The sequence below is a fragment of the Nesoenas mayeri genome, assembly GCF_963082525.1.
Source record: "Nesoenas mayeri genome assembly, chromosome: 7".
NCBI classification, from domain to species: domain Eukaryota; kingdom Metazoa; phylum Chordata; class Aves; order Columbiformes; family Columbidae; genus Nesoenas; species Nesoenas mayeri.
The window spans coordinates 5,935,656-5,951,070 of NC_137551.1; the positions used below are offsets into that span (position 1 = coordinate 5,935,656).

Here is a 15,415-nt window from a genome sequence, read left to right on the forward strand (position 1 = left end):
ACAGACTGTTCCAGATCCCAGTGTTTTTACACAATTGTTTTGCAGTTAGAGTTTATTTTTTTCAGTTGTTTCAAAGGTCGTATAAGAAATGGAAGTCTGATATTGTGATCTCTCACATTTTAATTTGTTAGTACAATAAGTAGGGCAAGAAGTTCAAGGTGGAAGAAATACTTAAGTTGTTGAGAATACAGAATTCAGTCTTTTTCTCTGTGTTTTTTTCCATGCTGCAGCAATGATGATCACTACAAAACCGGCACTAAATTCTCAGGGGTTGATATGAATGCTGCTAGACTACTGTTTCACAAACTTATACAGCCTGACCACACTCATATATCACAACAGGTTTGTGCTGCATGTTTTCCTTATGTTTGGGATTCTCTTTCTGCCTTACACATATCCAGAAATACTATCATTATTCTCGCTCTGACCCTTTTAATAGCTCTCTTTACCCAAAAATATATCAATTGCAAATATGTAAAACTGTGTTGTGTTGTGCCAATTAGGTAACACATCAGCATATTGTATGTTTATATTTTAATATTTAATAAACCGCCTTTTTTCCTAAATGTGTAACAGTCTATTTTAAACTCTTGATGGTTGCTTTCTAGATGGGCATTTGTTTGAATTCACAATTGCATTAGAGTAAAATGAATTTTATGATGTGCTGTAGGTGGCAGCTAGTTTGGAAAAGAACCTTATTCCCAAACTGACCAGCTCCTTACCAGATGTTGAAGCTTTGAGGCTGTATCTCACTCTACCAGAATGCCCATTGATGAGTGATGCAAACAATTTCACAACATTAGCTATTCCTTTTGGAACAGCTATTCTGAACCTAGAAAAAGCTCCTCTGAAAGTTCTTGGTAAGAAACTAAATTATTTTCTGTTAAAACTAAGGATCTCCAGATGAAAATGTATAGATATTCCATCAGTGAAAACATGGTCTCAGCAACACCTTCTGCGTATTTACAGTTCTATGGAATTCCCCACTGAGGAGGTTAAGGGTTAACATCACGTGATGCCTAAGAAAATGCCTGTTCTTTTGCTTCTGGGTGAGCTAACTGTCCATCCACATGAATTCATCTGGTGCTGTAATTTTTGGACTGATGCCATTTGGGAGGAATTGAACTGTAGTTCAGTGCATTTGATATGTGTCTTCACACTTTAAAGTGAAAATTATGTGGTCGGACAGCTAACAAGCTCTAAGCAATTTACAGAAGTGTTGCAGAGCAGATGTTAAATTGTCTTTATTTTGACCAGAGCACCTGTTTTGTTTCTTCTGAGAGGTTCAAGTTTTCTCACTGATCCCAAGTTGTGGTCTTGAAATACATAGCTGAGAATAGCTCTGTTTTTTAACTCAGCTTCCGTACACCACCTTATTGTGACTCCTCTCACTTGAAATTCAGCTTAAAGAGTTGAGGTTTTAGAATATTTCCTTTTTCATTGGTATCTTTTTGAGAAGGTGCTTCCTTCTTCAATTATCTTTGCCTTGCAACCCATCTCTTATGTTTCTCAGAAGTTTTTGGTAAGAGTAAAGAGCTTATCTGCTCTAAAGAAAAGCAAACTGTTTGTTTCTTTGAAATGTAGATTTTTTTTTTTTTTGTGTTGCTTCACTTTCTCATTGCTCTCAGGACTGTTTGCTTAAGTCAGGATTTTGAGATTTGAGCCATCTGGTTTTATGTCAAAAGTTACTTAATGATATTGTCATGATAAACATATTGAAGTGTTGGTGTGTAACAACAGAGCATTTGAACAGAGGTTTCATTATTTATACAAAGAGTGTCTTGTTTAAAAATCTATACCACTCTTGTGTTAAACTTTTCTTTATTGTTTTGTTTGTGGGGTTTTTTTCTGAGTGTCTTTGGTACCTGACAAGTATGCTTTCTAGCAAAACATTTTTAGTTAAAAGGATAGCATAAGATAGTATTGTAGTGGCAAGTACTAAGTTTGTGTGTTCACCATTTGTTGACAGAAAATTGGTGGTCTGTACTTGAACCTCCATTGTTCCTCAAGATAGTGGAGCTCTACAAGGATGTTGTAGTCCACCTCTTGAAGCTGTGTAAGATGGGCGTTCAGGCTTCTGAAAGAAGAATACTCACCAGTTTTCTACACACAGCTTTCAGAGTCCTGGAAATATTGCATAGAGTACGTTTACATCCGTTTTAACCAGTCACTTCATCTCTTTGCTTTTGCCAGCATCTGTGTGCTGTGTAGTTGTTAAAATAGGTTACTAAAGAGTTTCAAATGCTTAGACTTGGATCTACAGAGGTGTCTGTAGTTGTTCCATCTGGACTTACGAACCACTGGAATTCGTGGTGATGGAATTGCCTATTTTCTTGGGAACACAGACTGACCAAATCAGTTGTATCTGTGAGGGTATGTTTGAAAGAATTGCCTCTTAAGCTTGAAATGATAGCAAATAACGTCACAAATGGAAGATAAGAGCAAGCTGTATTTTGAACAAGAAAGATCTGCACAGTTTTACCAAGACATTTATTTTCCGATTTGTTTATTCCGTTTGTTAGTATTGTAACTTAATTCATGAAAACTAATGAACTTCCAACAAAAATACCCTAAAACATTTGTGTACAACACAGTGTATTATCTAGTGGCTGCCGAGGTTTTCCTTCCCACCTCGTATTTTTTTCCCTCTAGTTTACTCTGGTCCTGTGGAATTCTGTGCTTATATGCTAGAAGAGCATTTTAGGCACTCCTTAAGGTGCTGTTTAAGTACTGGGCACATTGGACCTCTGTGTGCTAAGTGTAACACACCTCCTCCCCAAGCTGTCATAAAGAATGGGAAAGATTTTTGCTTCAGAAATTGCAATTTGTATGCTATGGTTTGCCCAGCTTTTCTTTATTCTGTATGGAGGCATCAAATTAAGGCTGGTAATAAGACTGTTTAGTAACTATCTTGTGTTAGAAGTACAAGATGTCCATTACAGATTCCCATATGGAAGGCTGTTGCTCTATAATAAATTATTATTTTTCTGCCTTGAGAATTTCTGTCACTGCTCAGGCTTGCAGTAGCTGTAAATCATAACAGCTGAGGTTGATCTTAAAATCTTAAAGCCTATGGGTAATTGTAGAATTGTAATGTGGCTCTCCTAAGTTCCTATTTATATATATTTTTTTTTAATTGAAACCAAATTTTGAGTTAATATGTAGCTACATTGTAGAAATGGTTAAATTTGTACCTACCCTACAGCCCAGCTATTTATATTGGTATAGGCTTAGTCATTAGCTGGTATGGACTAAACTAAGATGAAAAAAGGGGCAACATATCTGGGGTATTTCATGGATTTAGAACCTGGTGGTTTGGTGTTTGAGAAAAGTAGGCTTAGATTATCTGGTTATAAAGACAGAACTGGGGATCATGCTGTTTGGCAGTTAATGATGCTTCACAGTCCTTGGGAAAAGAAGTGTGTGTTAGCAAAGTGTGGCTGCTTCTGGGTTCAAATCAAACAGTAGAGACAAGCCTTTGTAGAAAGTTTTATTTCCAGGTCTCTCTTTTTCTAAGCTTGATGTGTTTAAATAGAAACTGTGCTTCCGGTCACAGGTAATAGAGATACTATTTGTAATGTAATTAAGAAGAATTCTTGAATCATAGTTCTTAAACTTGTGCAAATACAGGAACACATATTTGTTGCATTGTATACATTCATATATATATTCATCACTGTTTCTGTGAGATCATATGATGTTTCAAAGTGCCAGCACTGTGTTGCGTGATGCTGTATGCTGGTTACTTTTTCTTTGTATCTTTGATGGGATTCTGAATAATCCGCATATCCCTGTCTTTAATACTGTATTTTGAATTCTTGTAGGCACTGTTGTTGTTCTAGTGGCTGATGTATTAAATGCTTGAAAAACATGGAAATTGTCCTTTTGAAAACTTATACAAAGTGCTAACAAAAAAATAAATTGTACTTTTTTAGGTAAATGAAAAGGGACAAGTTATTCAGTATGACAGATTTTACATTCATGAGATACAAGATTTGATAGATATCAGAAATGACTATGTCAACTGGGTCCAGCAGCAGGTATTTGGAATGGTAAGTTGTGTTGGGTTTTATTTGGGTTTTCTGGTGGGGTTTTTCAACCCCATACTTTGTTTTGGTTTTGTCCCTTTAGAAGCCTGTAGATCCTCTAAATATGGGCACTTTCTTGTCCTAAAAATATCTTCACAGATCACTGATGCTGAACAGACTCCTGTTATGTCAGGTACTAGCTAAGGAAGAACTGTTAAATCGGTGTGCTTCTTGTAGGGTATCGCTCTTAGGACTGACACTGTTCAACGTGTTAATCCGTCGATTAAAAAGTGATTTGGAATGCTGTCACTTGAGACTTGCCATGTCAAAAAAGTTAGGGAAGAGATAGCCTAAGTCAGATCTCTTGTGTAAATGGTTTTGATGACTTTTTCCTGCCTTCATATCTGCTAGTTCCCCATATTCTTGCTTTTAAAATAAGAAGCCCTATTTGCCTATTGAACCAGTAATAATGAATCAAAACATTTTTTGCTGGTGTAATTTTTGTCATAACTTGAGGCAAAACTGTTTTCTTAGCTCCTTATTAAAATTTGGAGGGGGAAATACAGAAGAAAATAGAATCTCAGAAATATTCAGAGTATTCTCAGAGAGAAACTTGGAAGGAAATACTTTTATTCTTTCAACAACAGAAAAATTAGTGGGGGAAAAAAGTATTCTGGCCATCACTTTTTGCGGGCCATGGATGTCAGTGTATTTAACTACTGAGTTTTATACACACGGTCAAATTTCAGATTTGTTACTTTGTCATTACTTTTATTCTTTTTCTGCATTCTGCCTGCTGGGTGGAAACGAACTTGGCTTTCAGCGCAGGATAAGGAGGGTAACATGGCACCACATGGGTAACTTAGTTTCGTAGCACAGTTGAGGTCGCTTATGGAACTCTCCACTCAGTCCCTACCATATGTATTGGTCTGTCTCAAATTCCAAGAGTCAATTGCTTTTTTCATGTCTTATCATAGACCCAAATGATTCTTGCAACTTTATGATAAAGCAGTGGAGTTCTTTAGTATTTTTAAATTTTTGCTCATAAAAAGTCTTTTGCACTTAATTTTAACATGCTACAGTCATTTGAGAATGAAAATATATAAGTAAAAGCAAATGTAATGTCTTATTTTATGGAAATAAACATTTAAAATACTGAATTTTTTGCATCCAAGAAAACATAATACTTTAATGGACCTTTTTAAAGACTGGTATATAGGGTGTTGGAAGGCATGGCTGTGTTTGGTAGATTAGAATGTTTATGGCTGATATTTATTTCTCAGTAAACATCCTCTTGGGGGGGAAGCTGTAGATAAATATTTTTAGTTCTACATCAGAGATTAATAATTAATGCAGACACTAATGCTGCTTTTTCATCTTAATTATTGCTACCTTTGTGCAAATGCTGTCATAGGATGTCAACCATGGATTAACTGAGGTAAGATTGGTTGCAATCTAAGGAAATCAGAAATATGAATGTCAAAGATTGTCTGATGTGTTCTGTTGGGAGTAAAGCTTTAAGTTAATATGGCTGTAATCTGAAAAGGCTTTCCTGGGGCAGAACCATGTAATTCTTTGTATTGCAAATTTAAAGCAGCATTTGAAAACAAGGACTACTTTAATCATATCTACTTGCTGTACTAAAAGTTCTGAAATTAAAATGTACTAAGAGTGTGCTGTGTGTGGTTTGTGTGTGTGTGGGGGGTTTGCTGAAATATTAAACAATTGAAAATCTACTTAATTTTCCTAAAATGTTTTGGTGCTGCATTGACAATGAGTAAAGATGTCTTTCTCTTTTCAGTAAAATAGATGGGTACTATTGCAATGGCTTCTTTAACCATGATTATGGTTTTTAAATAACCAGAGGTATTCTTCTCATTCTAGTTAACAGATGTTCCTGTTACAATTTGCACATACCCATTTGTATTTGATGCCCAGGCAAAGACAACTCTCCTACAAACAGATGCAGTCATACAGATGCAGGTAGGAGTCTTTTAGTTGGTTTTACTGTTATGAGTTTTTTGTTTGTTTGTTTGTTTTTTAGTTGGGAGTCTTGGGGGGTTGTTGTTGGTTTTAGTTTTTTGTAGGTTTTATGTTTGGGGGTTTTTTTGTGTGTTTTGTTTGTTGTTGTTTTTTTTTTTTCTTCTCTCCCCTCTATCTCTTCCCTCTCCCTCCCTTTTTTTTTTAAACGCTGTATATTGTCTTTTCTGTAAGAATGAGGGGTCTAGTTGTAATCTCAGAGGGTATTCATGATAGAAGCTGGTGGTTTTGGAATCTCATTGAAATTAGATTGGTAAATAAGTTCATGAATCTAAGAAACTTCTTCTCATTAATGAGAACATGAACAGCCCTAAATAACTGAGAGGATCTTCAGTGGTTTCATGATTCTGTAGGTAGAACTGAAACCAGTGTGATGTGGTGAGCTATACTTTTGTTCAGTGTTTGGATTTATTTTAATAAATATAATATTTAATAAATATAATCCATACCTATTCAGTTGCTGTAAGGGTCTAATAAATCATATTCTTAAAAAAGTAAAGGACACTACAGCAAAAGTAACAGCAGTAAGAGCACCAGCCCTCCCCCATGTTTATAATGTTTAACATAATAAAAATTATTGTCCTGAGTATGAAACTAAACAGAAGACGTAAGTCATGCTCAAGCAATGGGCTCATGTAGAAAAGTACTAGCTTGCTTTTGTTATCATAGTTCATAACAAACATTGTTTCTTATGCCTTTGAAAATGTAGATACACATCAATACCAGCATTTGGTGAATTCAGGAAAATGTTCACATTGAATATTTCTATTAATGATAATGATAATTTCTATTAATGATAATAATAGTATTAAAACACACAAACTTTCAAGAGTGCTATGCCATATTCAGAACGTTTGCAACAGTATTTTGGTTTTGAACAATTCTAATACAGAATTTATAATACAAGTTAAATAGATGAACACATTGCTTTTCATTCTTTGAATTAGTTTTTAATGGATATTTTCATGCCAGATTTGGATTAAACATCTTACTCTTTCGATGAAGTGCCATGTTTTCTTGCTTCCTTTCGTTATCCGAAGTATTTTGATCGGAATGTCAAAAAGTGTATTCTAAAACTTCCCTGAACATTAGCATTGATGAAGCTGATGGGTAAAAGAAAATTATTGCCCAAGATAAAAAGAATATAAAGAAAATTTGGGAAAATTCAGTAGCTCTCATAATAGCTATTCTCATTCATATCTTCTGCATTTCTCAAGACAAGACTTACGGACCTTTAATGTTCACAGGAACCTTGTGGTACCTGCTGACACTTTGTGTTGTTTTTTCCAGATGGCTGTTGATCAGGCTCACAGGCAGAATTTATCTTCTCTCTTTCTGCCAGTATTTGAATCTGTCAACCCATGCCTGATATTAATGGTACGGAGAGACAATATTGTAGGAGATGCTGTGGAAGTTCTAAGGAAAACAAAGAATGTAGACTACAAGAAGCCACTCAAGGTATTGTCAGTACGTATTGCTCAAAGTGTCTTTCACTGATGTGCAAGTAACTGAGAATAGTTCTGGACAAATCTTGTTTCACAATCCATTTTTAATTCTGTGCTAACCAAATGGTGTGTTTCAGGTTATTTTTGTAGGGGAAGAAGCTGTTGATGCTGGAGGTGTTCGCAAAGAATTTTTTTTGCTCATCATGAGGGAGTTGCTAGATCCCAAATATGGAATGTTCAGATATTACGAAGGATCCAGGCTGATCTGGTTCTCTGATAAGGTAGGGTGCTATCTACAGTAACTAATTTTCTTTTAACTTACAGTATTTGTGTTAATAATGTATGAACATAGTGCTTTGTAGTATTTCTATTTCAAGAGGAGAAGCTGAAAGAAGCATTCTCAAAAAATGTTTATTTTTGTCATCATTAGATCAAAAGTTTCCCTTTCTCTAGTTCCCCATTCATCACTTACTCCTTAGCACTTGTCCCCAACCCAGACAAGTTTAGTGGGAAGAAGTGCCAGCCAGAGTAAACTTGATTCCAAGAGCAGAATCAGTAAATCAAGGTGGTAGAGAAAAATCCTTGAAGTGGCATGTTGGACGGGTCTTTCTGCGTTCAGTTACATTTATGGGTCTGTTCTGTAGGTAGTCATCTGGTCATCATGTTTCGATCGTGGCCTTTTTAGTCCTCTTTCAGGATATATCCACCGACTAGGGTGGATATATCACAAATACCTGAATGTTAACATTTCTGCAGTTGTATTTTTGGCCTTGGCTATTAACTCCAAAGGAGTCAATAGTGAGCTCCTCCCTCCTCCTCCCAAAAATACTTTTTAAAAAATTGACCTGTATTTAAGCACTGAATAGGGCAATAGTAAGTTACTGACAAAAACAGAATCTTAATGCTATACTTTCAGCAGTTATGCATCACTTATAACACAAAATGTGATGTATCTCAGGAGTTTTTTTAAGTAGAAAGAGTTCTGTTGGATTTCAATCTCTCAGCTGGTTAAAACTATCCTGTTTACCTCAATACTTACAGATACTTATATAATTAAAGAAAATAGAAATGAAATTCCCTCAGATTATACTGCACTGTACACTTTTTTCTGGACTCTCTAAGATTAAAACAACTTCTTTATTTTAAACCATCTTGTCTGTTTTCTGTTCTTAGACCTTTGAAGACAGTGACTTGTTTCATTTGATTGGTGTTGTCTGTGGGCTAGCAATCTATAATTTTACTATTGTAGACCTTCATTTCCCTTTGGCTTTGTACAAAAAGCTATTGAATAAGAAACCATCCCTAGATGACTTAAAAGAATTGATGCCAGACGTTGGCAGGTAAGCAAGAAAGAAAAATGAGTGTTGCTAGGAATTAATTTTTAATTCAACATTTTCCTTTAAGGATTTTAGAAGAAAATAATATTAGAAATTCAAAACCTTTGAGTTTCAGCCATTGATTTTATAAGCCTAAGTATGAACATGGTTTTAGTTCTGAACAGCTTATTTAGTCCATCAAGGAAATGTTTTTGCTTATTTTGGGAACAAATCCATGCTAAGTGTCTGCCATTGCATAGGGATTTGAATGCACTAACAGACAGGTGGTTCAAACGAGCAGAAGTGGATGTTTGATTGTCTCAGTGTTGTAAATGCAAAAGTTTTTTTGTGAGTTCAAGGAAAAATTAAACAAGTTAATGAAAGAGCCCATCAATGGTTAGTAAGTCCTCACCACCTCTGTTTTGGGAATCGCTCAGCTGAAGATCAAGATATGAATCTTCTCTTTCCACACCTGGGGATAACCAAAAGGAAATAATGCTATGCATAATAGCAAAACGATTATTTGAGATTTCCCAGTGCTGCACAAGGTACAAGTCAGTGAGCTAATACAGGAAATAACAGTAGAAAGATTGGTTTTTTTAAACTTATCAAAGTATAAATAGCAAAACGACTATTTGAGATTTCCCAGTGCTGCACAAGGTACAAGTCAGTGAGCTAATACAGGAAATAACAGTAGAAAGATAGTTTTTTTTTAAACTTATCAAAGTATAAAGAACACTTCAAGAAAATACATTCATCTTTCTTACTTTGTAATGTATTTTGCAGGGGAATGCAACAGTTACTGGACTATCCAGAGGATGACATAGAAGAAGCATTTTGTCTTAATTTTACTGTAAGTTATAACTGCCTCTGGAGTGTTTGTGCAAAAACATCAGCTGCTAATTCTCATGAATTTTAGTATCTGTGTCTGCATTCATGTTGCTGTGAGTTAAGTGGTGGGAAGAACTCCACACAGGAAATAAGATCTATACTTTTGTTGTTTGTTTTAAATAGATCACTGTGGAAAATTTTGGTACAACAGAAATTAAAGAGCTTGTTCCTAATGGTGCTGGCATTCCTGTAGTCAAACAAAATAGGTGAGTTCTCTGGGTTACAGGGTAGTTCAGTGTTGCTGTCTGCCTTGGGAATGGAACTGGGCTGCTATAAATACCTTTTGCCAAACTGTTACACTAACGTTGTAGCAAAACTACTTTGGTTGTTTTTCCAAGCTGTTCTCATGTGTATTGTTAAAATAGTTACAGTGTTTAAGGATTTACCAGCTATGGAGAGGATATCTAATTATACTCAGAATCTATAATACTTTTTTTCTTTTTTTCCACTGTGAACTTAGCAGAATTTTGAAGCTCTTTAGGGCCCATTTTTCACTATCTGGTCTTCATTTTATAAGATTAAAAATGGTTGTGGTTCTGCAGAAAGTCATATATAATTGGGATTTAGTGAGATGAAAACTTCAACCTAGATGCCATTATGTGGCAACTATTCATATAAAATCTTAGAGAAGTCTTCCTTTTGTAGAATGGATAAATTGATCTCATGTCACGTAGTGTTATTGTCAGAAAAGTGTGTGAGGCTGGATGATGTTCCTTGGCCAAGGGCTCTGTTACTTCTGTTTATAAAAGAAGCCTCTCCCACCCTTTGTTTCTTTTCTGCTCCTGGAGGACAGGCAGAATGGATCTGGTGGTGCTTTTGTCCCTTTTTGCAGAATACTGCCATTTTCCTATCTCTCTCTGCCTATTCCTCTCAAGCATTCCTGTTGGAATAATTACAAAAACTGTATCACATCAAGGAATTTTAGTTCTTCCCTCCAGTGCTGCAGAAGAAAGTGTTTCCAACAAGACATGAGAAGTCCTTACAGGAAAGCACAGATATCAGGCCATCTCTTTCACAGCGTCCCAGCTCCTTTGCACCTATATTTATACTGCATAAGACTCAAATGTCCATTTGAAGCTGATTTGCATTTTTAGTGCAAATATGGTAATCTTTTTCATTAAAAAAACGCAACAGTGAGTTTGACTAGTTGGTTTCAAGGCACTGCATGTAATTCAAGCCTGTGAGCTTGTCACCGTTCAGTCCAGTTCAGGACAATGCATACAAATAAGAGAAATGTTCATAGTGGCTGAAGTAAGTGACACTAAATGTTACTGGTTTTCTGTTGCACATTACCAACTCTTGTCTCGGAGGTGTAGAGGGGAAAGACATTTATGTGCCATTTTCACTGACCTGAAGCAGAGAATATAGTAATATATTAGGATCCTTTTTGCTTAACTTTTTATGCTGTGTTCTCCACACAAATGGATACTGTTTGATTGATAGAAGAGTGACAATGTGCTGCTTTTTTTTTTCTTTCCCCTCTCAACAGTGTTCTTTTTGTCTTCTTTGGACAGGCAGGATTTCGTGGATGCATATGTGGATTACATCTTCAACAAATCTGTGGCTTCCCTATTCAATGCATTTCATGCAGGCTTCCACAAAGTATGTGGAGGTAAAGTTCTTCAGCTCTTCCAGCCCAGTGAGTTGCAGGCAATGGTGATTGGGAACACAAATTATGATTGGAAAGAACTGGAGAAGGTAAGAATCATATTAGCTATTTGTTTCATGTATTTTTAATTTCATGATGCAAAAGCAAACACTTGAAGTGTCCTTTTGAGCTCTGTTTAAATTAATGTGACTTCCAGCCTTCATTGCATTTGGCTGCATGAGCGAGGAGTATTTTTTTAAAATGTCAGTGAATGAAGACACTAAAGTATTATGTGACTTCCTGCTTAAAGTTTTCCCAAATAATTTGTGAAGGAAATCAAACGTAGAAGAAAAAAGGAAGAAAAATCCACAAAACAAAAGGGAGCTGTATGCAATGGATTATGTTAGAAGGGGAGAAGTGAACAAAATGCACAGCTAATAAAAGTAAAAACTCTTGATTGCCAGAACTTGCTGTGAGACATGGTCACTACATTCTTTGGACTGAAAATGCTTTGGAGTGCGCGAATCTGTCCTTAAAGTCAGACTGAAGTGCTGAAAAAAACTGAGCAAGGAAAACAGCAATATATCACTACGTTATCCTACTAGTTCTACATGTGAACAATAACCTTATTTTCTGCTCATTTTAGAATACAGAATACAAAGGAGAATACTGGCCAGACCATTCTACAATTAAAATGTTCTGGGAGGTTTTCCATGAGTTGTCTTTGGAGAAGAAAAAACAGTTTTTGTGTGAGTATTTGAAACTACTTTGCAGAAATTGCTAGTTGAACAGGATCCCTATGATTTCAAGCTGTTGCTAGAAGAGGGCAGATGTAAGTATTTGTCTGTAGTGATGTGATTATTTGGAAGAAAAAAAGTCATAGTAGAAGAAATTGATTATGAAGTAGTCTCTGGTTTTGCTGGGGATGTCCTGAATAATTCTGAGCGGTGAGCAGTTACAAGATCACGGTAGATAAGAGCAACATTTAAAAACAATCAAATAAAACCAACCAACCAACAACAACAACAAAAAAACCCCAACCACACCACAAAAAAACTCCACCGCAGAACCAGCAACCTAAACTGTACTAGTGTCATTTATCTGATGACTAGGATTGTTTGTTCTGTGTTTTGACAAGTTTCACTTCCTACAGTTTTTTCATTGCACACAGATGGAATTTTAGAGTTATAACTGAGATACCTCAGGTTACTGGTATGAGTAGAAATGTACAAGGGAAAAACAAAGTTATGGAAGCTTTCTGTCAATGAGCACTTGTTGAGAATACATCGTAGATTAGTTTCCAATTCAGATAAGTTCCTTACTGAACAAACCTGTGCATTTACAAGATGCTTGCAAATGCTCAGTAACAGTATAGACAATGGATTTTAAGTAAGAAATTCTGCATCAACAACTTCTTACTCTTTGGGGGCTTTTCTGTGGTTTTGTTTGTGTAGTGGGGGGTTGTTTGTTTGTTTGTTGGTTTTTTGACTGGTTTCCTATGCTAAAATGAAATCTTTACCTTTATATATTACTTGTTATGTTACAGTTAACAGTTTGTATGTCTAAGGTAGAGATTGGTTAAGTCATTATTCCCTGTTTTTCAGACTTCTTAAAACAACTTCAGTGTGGACAGCTAAATACTGCTGGAGTAATTAAAAATGCAAATAACAATCAGAATTGCATATGTGACATATACAATGTTAGTCTCAAAATACTTTCAAGACTCTGTTTTTTCTTGACAGTGTTTCTGACAGGCAGTGATCGCATTCCAATTCTTGGGATGAAGTGTCTTAAACTAGTGATCCAGCCAACAGGAGGCGGAGAAGATTATCTTCCGGTAGCCCACACTTGCTTTAACCTTCTTGATCTTCCAAAATACACAGATAAAGAAACTCTGAAATCTAAGTTGATCCAGGCTATAGATCACTACGAAGGTTTCAGTTTAGTATAACTTCAGAAATGAGAGCTCTGTGTAATGTGGGATCATTAAACTATCTTTCTGTGTCTTTCTTGTGGTGGTAAATTCAGTGGATTAAATGATGGAATTGATAATATAACTGATTATTTGCGAAAACGTTCAGTGGTACGGATATTCATGGGAGCCAAAAAACATTTACAAAAATGAGGAACTGTCTTAACACATCCCTTCTTGTACAGAACCATGTGGATTTTGCCACTTAGAATAAAAATGCGAGTATTGTGAATGGGAGTCAAGTTTCACTAACATGAATTACCATTTCACCTTATGCAAACGGTTTGGCGTGTGAGTGCATGAGAGATTTGCTTAAGTTTTTCAAATCACTTAGTAAGAACATTTAACTTTTTCCCCGATTAATTCACTTGGTAACTTTTCATTTTGTAAATAATAAATTTTTGTGATAAAACAAATATGTTCCAATAGCAGTATGGTTTCTATTGCTTGTAATTGAATATGAGCTTATTTTATGGCTTTTAACAAAAAAGTGACTACTCTGATTTCTGAAGATATATTTTTCTGGTTTGTTTTAAGAACCTTAATAAAAGTGATTGTTGAAGAGACATTCATCTTCACAATGTACAATCCATGAAGCAGTCACTTAGTGCTAGTACGAAACTGCATACAGTGGCATTTTTAATATGTGAATGGACAAGCTGACTTAATACACTGTTTTATTTTTAAGGACTGATTCTGTAATGAAGTGGACACAATTATAAAAGAGGTTAATTTATCATTTGGAACCTCTGCAGCGATGTGTCAAGAGTACAGCTTCAAAGAAAAAGATGCACCAGACAGTTGTTGCTGTCAAGAGGTTGAACATTTGTTTTTAAATGCTGAAAGCGTAGTTTATTGTTTCTAGTAGAATTTTCACTTTTTTCCAGTTAAATGCATTTGGAATAACTCTTTAACACACCCCCCTCCCCTTTTCTTAAGATTTTATTTTTAGTATAATTGCCCTGAGACAATTGTGCTTAGCCTGGACACTTTTGGATTTGACTTTCCTTCTCTGGTTAAATTCCAGATTTTGTGGTGTTAATGCATATGTGACTTGCAGCTGTGAAACAAATATTTATTTTTTTTAGATTTTTAAATGCAGTGAAAAAATTCAAGCTATAATAAAAGACTTGAATTAAAACCTTTTGTTGGTTGATGTGTATGGATGCTGGCATGATGCATATTTCTTAAATTGGAGGGCAACTTTTGCATGCATTAAATTGAGGGCACAGCTGGGATACCAAGATCTCACTTTAAAAGTAGGGAAATTCATTCATTGTAATAAATCGTATGACTTGCAGTTTCTGTGCTGGCAGTAGAAGTGAATATAATACAAAGCAGTCGGTACAATTAAAATCATTCTTTTTTCCTTAACACTTGTGTTTTTACAGCTTTCTCATGCAGTGTAACCTCTAGTAATTTCTTTGTATGCAGCCTATATTCTGTCTTTTACAATATTTGTTACCTGGCTGGGATACTTTCCCTCTTGTGAAAAACAAGAAACCAACAAATACTGAAGCAGCTTAATCTTACTACACGTGGAGGAAGGAAGAAGAGGAGAGGAAAAAAGGTATTATCCTTTCATTCTGCGAGGTAAAACACTCGTTTTAAATTATGAAACACCAAGATTGCAAATGCAAATATTCAAAAATCAAGAAGTGGCGAAAGTAAAGCTGACTTCTTCCTTTTTCCCTTGTGTATTATTATGTGGTTAAGTGCTGTTTTTTTGATGAGATTTTTGCTTCATTCAGTGCACACAGTTGATGGTGTTCAATGAACAGGAGAGGGTTTCTGTGTTCAGTTGTGCAGGTCCAAGTCTAATTTAGCGCATAACATCTCCACCCAGCACTATATTATTTATGTATTTAATTTCCCTGTGGGACTTTCTCTAATATTCACTGAATTGGATTTTTCATCAATATCAATCCGAAAGATGAGTGATAGCCTTATTCTGTAGGTGAGGGGCTCTGAGACAGAATCCAAACCATAGTGACTGAACACTTGCTGATCTGTTGGTGACCAGTTCAGGATGTGCTGGAGAACTTAGATGTCCTTTATCTTTGAAGTGCAGTTGTTGACTAAAATTGCTGTGACAATTACTTCGTGTTGCTGCAAAAGTTTCTCCAGCATCAGCA

At 35.6% G+C, this 15,415-nt stretch overlaps 1 protein-coding gene across 6 annotated transcripts in view; it reads left to right on the plus strand.

The window, feature by feature from the left end:
- The window catches only part of HERC4 (HECT and RLD domain containing E3 ubiquitin protein ligase 4), a 31,609-nt gene extending 17,208 nt beyond the window's left edge, over nt 1-14,401 (plus strand). For 4 of the 6 annotated variants that reach the window (XM_080348329.1, XM_080348331.1, XM_080348328.1 and 1 more), the window contains exons 13-26: nt 231-342; nt 671-860; nt 1,970-2,142; nt 3,936-4,052; nt 5,443-5,466; nt 5,913-6,011; nt 7,359-7,526; nt 7,651-7,794; nt 8,687-8,853; nt 9,616-9,682; nt 9,844-9,926; nt 11,235-11,418; nt 11,955-12,057; nt 13,051-14,401. In XM_080348329.1, the coding sequence (XP_080204455.1) occupies nt 231-342; nt 671-860; nt 1,970-2,142; nt 3,936-4,052; nt 5,443-5,466; nt 5,913-6,011; nt 7,359-7,526; nt 7,651-7,794; nt 8,687-8,853; nt 9,616-9,682; nt 9,844-9,926; nt 11,235-11,418; nt 11,955-12,057; nt 13,051-13,259 (1,840 nt within the window). In that variant the 3' untranslated portion in view covers nt 13,260-14,401. Of the gene's footprint in view, nt 1-230; nt 343-670; nt 861-1,969; nt 2,143-3,935; nt 4,053-5,442; nt 5,467-5,912; nt 6,012-7,358; nt 7,527-7,650; nt 7,795-8,686; nt 8,854-9,615; nt 9,683-9,843; nt 9,927-11,209; nt 11,419-11,954; nt 12,058-13,050 lie in introns of those variants that run through there. The other 2 variants (XR_013922386.1, XM_080348332.1) reach the window with 2 other exon arrangements.
- Nucleotides 14,402-15,415: the final 1,014 nt, after the last annotated feature.